This window comes from Chrysochloris asiatica, unplaced genomic scaffold (assembly GCF_000296735.1).
Source record: "Chrysochloris asiatica unplaced genomic scaffold, ChrAsi1.0 scaffold00032, whole genome shotgun sequence".
Taxonomy (NCBI): domain Eukaryota; kingdom Metazoa; phylum Chordata; class Mammalia; order Afrosoricida; family Chrysochloridae; genus Chrysochloris; species Chrysochloris asiatica.
The window spans coordinates 1,197,492-1,205,499 of record NW_006408550.1 but is presented as its reverse complement, the minus strand read 5'-3'; the positions used below and the strand labels follow the sequence as shown (position 1 = coordinate 1,205,499).

The window sequence follows — 8,008 nt, the reverse complement described above, 5'->3', positions numbered from 1 at the left end:
TATAAAATGTCTACCTTTACATTTCCAACCTTCACAATCAGTCCTGATAACAATTATTCACTATTGCATCACAAGAGAACCATCTGCATTTCATTTCATCAACTCCACCTAGGCAGATCGGATGCTACTCACTGGAGATTCTGCCTTCCTCCAGGCCCCCTGTCTCTAGGTTCCCTCTTGAAAGCTTGTAAGCCAGTCACTTCTTGCTTTTGTAGCCCTACCCTGGATTTAATTTTTTTAGTGGTAGCTTTGACATTATTTTCCTAACTCTTTAGAGACAGTAACCTAAGTGAAAGTGATGGGTATTTTGCACTTTGAACTATGAATATCAAATATTTAGGAGAAGCTGACAAGGATTGCGGAGGAACATACACTCCTAAACCACACCTGACATGGTAATGGAATAATGAAAATCTCATGGTCACGTAAGGATGTGGCCTAAGTTTATGGTTAGTGATATTATTGTGCAAAACTACTATCAGTTTCTACAAGGACACAGTGGTGTTTCCTATTGACAATGTGGTCAGTTCTTCCGAATACATTTCTGAACCTAATGCTTCTGTGTGCCCATAGCATCAGCTGCGTTTCATGAGATGTGAGTGGAAGACAGGCCGGGGAACCAAGGGAAGGAACAGCCTTCCAGTTCTCTCTCCTGCAAAACACTGATGCTGTGGGGGAATTTATCACCTTGTCCCCACCTAAAACCAAGCACTCCTAACACCAGGAGTACACTTATGAAGTCCAGAGGACACAATCAGATAGCTCATATGCAAGTTGAGCAACTCATTTGAAGGAATATGAATGGACACTTGCACCCACGTGCAATAGCAACTAGAAAGTGTGACTTAGGATTCTAAGTGGGCAAATTTATGAGGGCTAGATAAGATTCTGCTGTAGAAGGTTTGTGAATGAGTCATCTAAAGATACAGCACTTAAAAAGAACAGAAATCTGTTACTTCTTACAGGCACACTAGACTTAAATCCTACTAAGCATCATATGACATTCGATAAGGGGGAGGAGAGACCTGGAGAGGGTTCCAAGACGCAGATCACCTGCTTCTTCAAGGCACATAGGTGCAGGCTGAACCTTTACATTTGAAATAACTTAAATTGTTGAAGTGTTCTCATAACAAAGGCCTTTGTCCTCTTTCCAGTTGGCCATGGGAATTCTGCAGATTGGATTTGTGGTGATCTACCTCTCGGATTCCCTCATCAGTGGCTTTACCACAGCCGCCGCTGTTCATGTTTTAGTCTCCCAACTAAAATTTATGTTTCAGCTCAGTGTTCCAGCACACACCGATCCATTTTCCATTTTCAAAGTAAGTATTTCTTTCATTTAAATAACATCGAAATACATGAAACTCATTATTTTGTTTCCAGAGACCTTTTCTTAAATGCCTTTGCCATGGTGAAGCTTATCTACCACTTGTAAGAAATCATTGGGTTGAGAAATGTAAAAAAAAGCTCATCACAAAAAAGCTAAGTGGCAAACAGCACAACAGCCAAAATCAACAGGACAACAGCAAAAATATTAGCAACTGCCATGAAGTGCCACTTCTTAGGTTTTACCTCTTAAATAGTTTTGAAATCGCCAATTACGTTGTTAAAAGCTTTAATATGCTATTACAAGTTTTTGTTGAGTGTGTGTGTGTGTTCTTAACATTTTCCCACTGGAAAACTTGAAAATATTTTGCTATTGAGTTACAACGTTTCCCCAAGTCTCAAAAAATTAGTCTTGTTATTTCAGAATTGAGATTCCTCTGAAACTTGTACAAAGCCCTGTTTATAAAACAAAAGAAAACGAGCCAATCCCTAAATGTACAGTGATTCTTTCCTCTTCCAGAAGATGCCCTGTAGAAGAGAGTGTTCTTAACCTGAGTCTGAGCCAGCAGCAATGTATCCTAGGAGCAGTGGAGGAGCCAGTTTGGACCTGTCTGAAGTGTCCTGGGGCCCATGGATATGGAAGTCCACTGGTTTCTGGAAATCAGAAACAGGGCACTGTCGAAAATTATTTCCAAAGGTGGCAAAGAATGTCAGCTAAAATATGTTAAGTGTCGGGACCTCAAAGAGGACAGGAATTAAGGGGAGTCCTGGTGTGGCGCTGTGGGTTAATGTGTCAGACTGCAAAGCCATTTGAACTGCAAGGTCGGTGGTTCAAGCTCACCAGCTGCTCCTTGGAAACCCTTACAGGGTTGCTATGGGTCAGAACTGACTCAACAGCACTAAACAATAACAACATACTAAGAAAAAGCTACTAGGGATCAGAGCTTATTCCCTGAATAAAGAAACTGGGCTTATTGTGAAATAAAGAAATGACTTGGTTATCTAGTGTTTTCAAAGACAGAAATTTATTTTCACACACTTTAGGAGGCTGGGAGTCTTAATGTAGGCTCTGGGGAAAGGCTTTGTCTCTGTGCCAGCTGTAGGGGGAGGTCCTGTCTCTTCTGAGTCTCTGCTCCTTGACTTGTGTGGTTTGCCATCTCTCTTCCCTCATCTTATTCACTTGCTTGTTTAGTCTCTTTTCTATCTTAAAAGAGATTGATGCAACTAGAATTTATATAAAATAACTTAACAAAATAAGACAAGTATCCCAATCATAAAATAGGTAAAGTACTTGCATAGATATTTCACCAAAGACAGCATTCAAAGAGCCACCAAACATATGAAAAGATGTTTAATGCCATTTGCTATTGGAGAGATGTAAATCAAAACTACAATGAGATACCATTTCACTCTCACTACTGCTGTCGTTGTTGTTGTTGTTAAGTGCCATTGAGTCGGTTCTGATCCATAGTGACACTGTATAGGGCTTCTGAGGAGCAGCTGGTGGGTTTGAACTGCAGACCTGTGGTTCACAGTCCAGTGCTGATCCTATAGTACCACACCAGGCATCTTTTCACTCCTATGAGGATGGCTAGACCAAAACAAACTCACTGTTATTGACTTGATTCCAGTTCACAGCAATCTTGTAGGACTGAGTAGAACCCTAGAGTTTCTTTATGGGAGCAGACAACCTCATCTCTCTCCCACAGAGTGCTGACCTTGTAGTTAGCAGCCCAACATGTAGCCCTCTATGGTTGATAATGTAGTTAAGTGCTATTGAGTCGATTCTGACCCATAAGCGATGCTGTATAGGGTTTCTGAGGAGTAGCTGGTGAGCTTGAACCGCCAGCCTTGAGTTTCAAAGTGACTTTGCAGTCCAGCATATTAACCTACAGTGCCACACCAGGACAGGGCTTAAATACTGGCTAAGATTTAGAAGACAAAACAGAAAATAACAAATATTGGCAAGGATGTGGAGAAATTAGAATCCTTATCTAATGCTTGTGAGGATGCAAAATGATACAGACATTGTGGAAAATTGTGTGGCAGGTCCTCAAAAAATGAAAAAAAACCCCAGCAATTCCACTTCTAGGTACATACCCAAAAGACTTTAAAGAGAGACCAAAGAGAGACTTGTACAATTGCAGCATCAACAATAGCCAAAAAGTGGAAGCAACCTAAATGCTCACCAACTGATGAACTGACAAATGAAATGTGGTATCTATGTACCACAGTATCTACAGCCAGCAGCAGAAATGAAGTCTTGCCACATACTACAGTATGAATGGAGCTGGAAGACATGATTCTGAGTGAAATAAGTCAATTACAAAAGGGCAAATATTGTATGACCTCACTTATATAAAAAGACAAGAAAAGGCAAATATTAGAAACCAAAGTTTATTAGTTTAGTGATCCACAGCTGGATTGAAGTTGTCAAGGATTTCAGTTTACTTGGATCCACAAACAACACTCAAGGAAGAGGCAGTCAATAAACCAAACGATGTATTGCATTGGACAATGTGTTGCGAAAGGCCTCATGAAAGTGTTAAAAAGCAAAAATGTCACTTTGAGAAGTAAGGTGCATCTGACCCAAGCCACAGTATTGTCAGTCACCTCATATGCATGTGAAGTCTGGAAAATGACTAAGGAAGTCTGGGGAAGAATTGATGCATTTGAACTGTGTATTGATGATGAATATTGAAAGTTCCATGGATTGTCAGAAGAACCAACAAATCTGTCTTGGAAGAAGTACAACCAGAATGCTCCTTGGAAGAGAATATGGTGAACCTTTGTTTTGCATACTTTGGACAAGTTATCAAGAGAAACCAGTCCCTAGAGAAGGACAGCATGCTAACTGCCTCTTTTGCCATAAGACCAGAAGAACTGGAAGGTGCCCAGCTACCATTCCTGAACATTTTGATCAAAGATTCCATAGAAGAATCGTGATCAAAATGGGGAAAATTAACTTCAAATTTCTGTAGACTCTAGACTTTGAGGAGCTATGAACTTCTGAATGTATCATCTTGAGATAATCTTAAGACCTTAAACAAAAAAAAATTTCCTTAACAAAAACCTTAAACAAAAAATTTCTCTTTTAAGAATTATCTATTTGAGATCAAATTGACTAATGCAACCAGAAAGATTAGATAGGAACCTTAGGAGGCACTAAGTTCATGCTAATGGAGGCAGAACAACTCAGCAGGAGGGTGAGAAAGGTTGCACAATTCAAAGAATGTAATCAATGTCACCAAAATGAATGTGTAGAAACTTGAATTGGTGTATGTTTCTGCTGTGTGTATCCTCAACAACAACAACAAAATAATTAAAATTTAGATTACAAAGTAAGAGAGGGATTGATTTATAACATACTTTACACTAATCTGGCCACATTAACATAGCAATTGGGATTTTTAACAGAGGAATTTGCAACATATATTTTTGGGGACACAAATCAATCCATAATAATGACCAAAGAGACCTAAGAGCAGAAAAGACCTGTGGTGGACTTGAACCTGCAGCCTTTTAGTTGTAAAAATGGGGGAAATTATCCAATTACATTTGGTATTAGACTGCATTTCCCAGCAAGAATATCAGAAGCATCCTTACACCAGTGTGGAGCCCACACTATGCTTACTTTGTTGTTGTTACTTGCCATCAAGCCATCCCCTACTTCATGACTAGCCCATGTTGAGATCTATAGGATTTTTCTTGGCTGATAATCTGAAGTAGACCACACCACACCTTTCTTCCTATTCCTTCTTAGTCTGGAAGCTTCACTGAAAGCTGTCCTGCATCCTAGCAACACATGGTCCTTCACTGTTAAAGAGTGGTAGCTGCGGACGAGGTTCAGGTCTCTCTCACGGGTGGAGAGAATTCTGCCATTCACCATCATTGCCGTCTCTGTGCCTCTTTCCTCTCCTTGTGCCTCTATATTGGTCTCCACAATCTCAAGTTCATGGTTAACAGGAGCACAACAGAGAACTGGTATCAATCTATGCCACTACTTTTTCTTAAACGTTCATTTGTATCTGTTGGGAAATAATTAAGTGTTGAATCCAAATTATACATTAATACAGGAACTGAGTGTTTTTTGTTTTTATAATTTTAGGTTCTACACTCCATATTCTCACAAATAGAGAATACTAATATTGCAGACCTGGTGACATCCCTGATTATTCTGTTGGTTGTATTTGTGGTTAAAGAAATAAATCAGCGCTACAAAGCCAAGCTTCCAGTGCCAATTCCAATTGAACTTATCATGGTAACTGAACAGCTTATAGACTTTTCTTTCACAGTTCATTAGTCTAGTGTGATTACATGAAAAGTCCTTCACCATGTATAGATCAGGTTTTTATGGGGCAGAGATGCCGTCTCCAAAAAGTCTAGGCATAATGTGTTTTTTGTTAAGTGCCGTGGAGTCAGTTCCAATGAATAGCGAACCTTGTGTAGGGCAGCTGGTGGATTTGAACTGCCGACCTTGTGGTTCCCAATCCAGTGCTGATCCTACAGCGCCACCCAGGACACGATCGTTGTTGTTGTTAAGTGCTACCAAGTCGGTTCCAACTCACAGTGACCATTAGGAGCAAATGTGGGAGCGGGGCATAATACTTCTTATTGTTGTTAAGGGTCATCCAGTTGATTCTGACCAATAGCAACCCTGTATAGGGGTTCCAAGGAACAGCTGATGAGTTTGAATCACCAACCTTGCAGTTCAAATGACTTTGCAGTCTGATGCATTAGCCCACAGCGTCACACCAGGACTGAGGCATAATGCTTAGGCATCCCAAATTTAATAGCTTCATTTTAAACTGTCCAGCTTATTCTTTCCCTGGAAGACACACATGGTGCAGAGAGCAAGGCTTCTGAGAAGACATGGTAATAGACTCATTTGAATCAGAGCTATGGCTCTCACCCTAGCAGAGAGAGGTACATTAGAATTGCCTCAAAAACAAAGCAAAATAAAAACAGTTGCCTTGAGTCAACTTTGACACATGGAGACATCTCTATAGGGTTTTCAATGGTTGAGTTTTTGGAACTCGGTTGCCAGGTCTTTCTTCTGAGGTGCCTTGTGTCACACTTGAATCTGCAACCTTACAGTTAACAGTTGGGTATGTTAACCATTTGCACCATCCAGGAACTCCAGAATTGCTTCGGGACCTTTTAAAAAGGATTTCTAGGAGCAGGGTTTGGAGTCATTGTGTGGCGCTGTGGGTTAATGTGTTAGCCTACAAGGTTGGTTTAAACCGCAAGGTTGGTGGTTCAAGCTCATCAGCAGCTCCTTGGAAACCCCATACAGGATCACTGTGAGTCAGTTCACAACAAGGGTGGGGTTTGGTAATGGTGTTTTTTCAAAGTAAGACTCTTCATTTCATCTCAGATTTCTAACTTGGGCAATTTTGCAACTTTGCAGACTGTAATTGCAACAGGTGTATCCTATGGTTTTGACTTCGAACACAGGTTTAATGTGACTGTCGTTGGGAATATGCAAAGTGGGTAAGTGAGTCTTTTATGATGGTCTCTCCAAACACTAATCAGAGAGGAAGCAGTAGCTACTGAGAGAACTGTTAGAATTACATGAACTCATGTCGGAACTCTCTGCCCCCGACATCTGTGAGAAAAGCTCGCTTCTCTCTTAGAAAAGAGGCAGGAAAAAAGTTAGAGTCCATAGTTCTTAATCTCAGAAACTTTCTCCAAGCCAGGCAATGAGGAAGCGCACACATGCAAGTAAAAATCAGAGAAAGTAGAAATACAGGTAACATAAACCTGTTTCTCCTCATAAAGAAACACCAAATGAAACCAGATTGCCTTGTCTGTAAACTACTATAAACAGTAAGTCGTGTTTTGTTTGGGGTTACTGGAGCCAAGTTCTGAAAGTTCAAAAGAGGCTCTGAAGGAAGGCCTGTACAGCGCTTGAGCAATCCAGAGAGGTACACTCTGCCCTTTCTGGTGATTCCATTCAAAACAAGACCACGGCAACAAAGCACTGCACAAGACTGGGAGGCCCAGTGCGTACCAGGAATTGCAAACTGTGTTTCATTGTGTTTAATGGATTGAGAAGAGAGATCCAGTTCTGTGTCTTTTCCTCCTTTCTTTGCCCTCTAACCATAGGTAACCATAGATAGCATTGATTTCTTCTAATTTGCTTACCAGGGAAAGGTTGCTTTCCTGTTAAAAAAAAAAGGGGGGGGGGGAGGGGGAGTCCTCTCTCCCTCCATTGCTGCCCCACCCTGACTTAATAGGTATTTGAGAATTCCAAAAATCAGCATTTGTATGTATTACATTGTTGTTGTTAAGTGCTGTTAAGTTGGTTCCAACTCATATCAGCACTGTATAGGGTATACAAGGAGCAACTGGTGAGTTTGAACCACCAACCTTGCAGCCCAAACCGATCTTGCTGTCCAGTGCTTGTCTTGCAGCGCCATCCCAGGACTCCATATAGTGTATGATTGCTGTTGTTGTTAGTGTCATAGAGTCAATTCTGACCCATAGTGACCTCTGCATAGGATTTCCAAGGAGAGGCTGGTGGTTAACTTTGCAGTTAACAATCCAGTGCTTACCCGACAATGCCAAAAGCATATATACTGTATATAGGAGTCCTGATGAGGTGCTGTTGGATAAGCACTGGACTGCTAACCAAAAAGTTAGCAGTTCAAACCTACCAACCACTCCTTGGGAACCCTATACT

The 8,008-nt window shown here is 40.9% G+C and overlaps 1 protein-coding gene across 1 annotated transcript in view; it reads left to right on the top strand.

The window, feature by feature from the left end:
- Positions 1–8,008, top strand: part of SLC26A3 (solute carrier family 26 (anion exchanger), member 3) — a 39,871-nt gene that overhangs the window by 4,784 nt on the left and 27,079 nt on the right. The window contains exons 5-7 of the mRNA XM_006859274.1: positions 1,155–1,319; positions 5,432–5,584; positions 6,734–6,816. Coding sequence (XP_006859336.1) covers positions 1,155–1,319; positions 5,432–5,584; positions 6,734–6,816 — 401 coding nt within the window. The remainder of the gene's footprint in view (positions 1–1,154; positions 1,320–5,431; positions 5,585–6,733; positions 6,817–8,008) is intronic.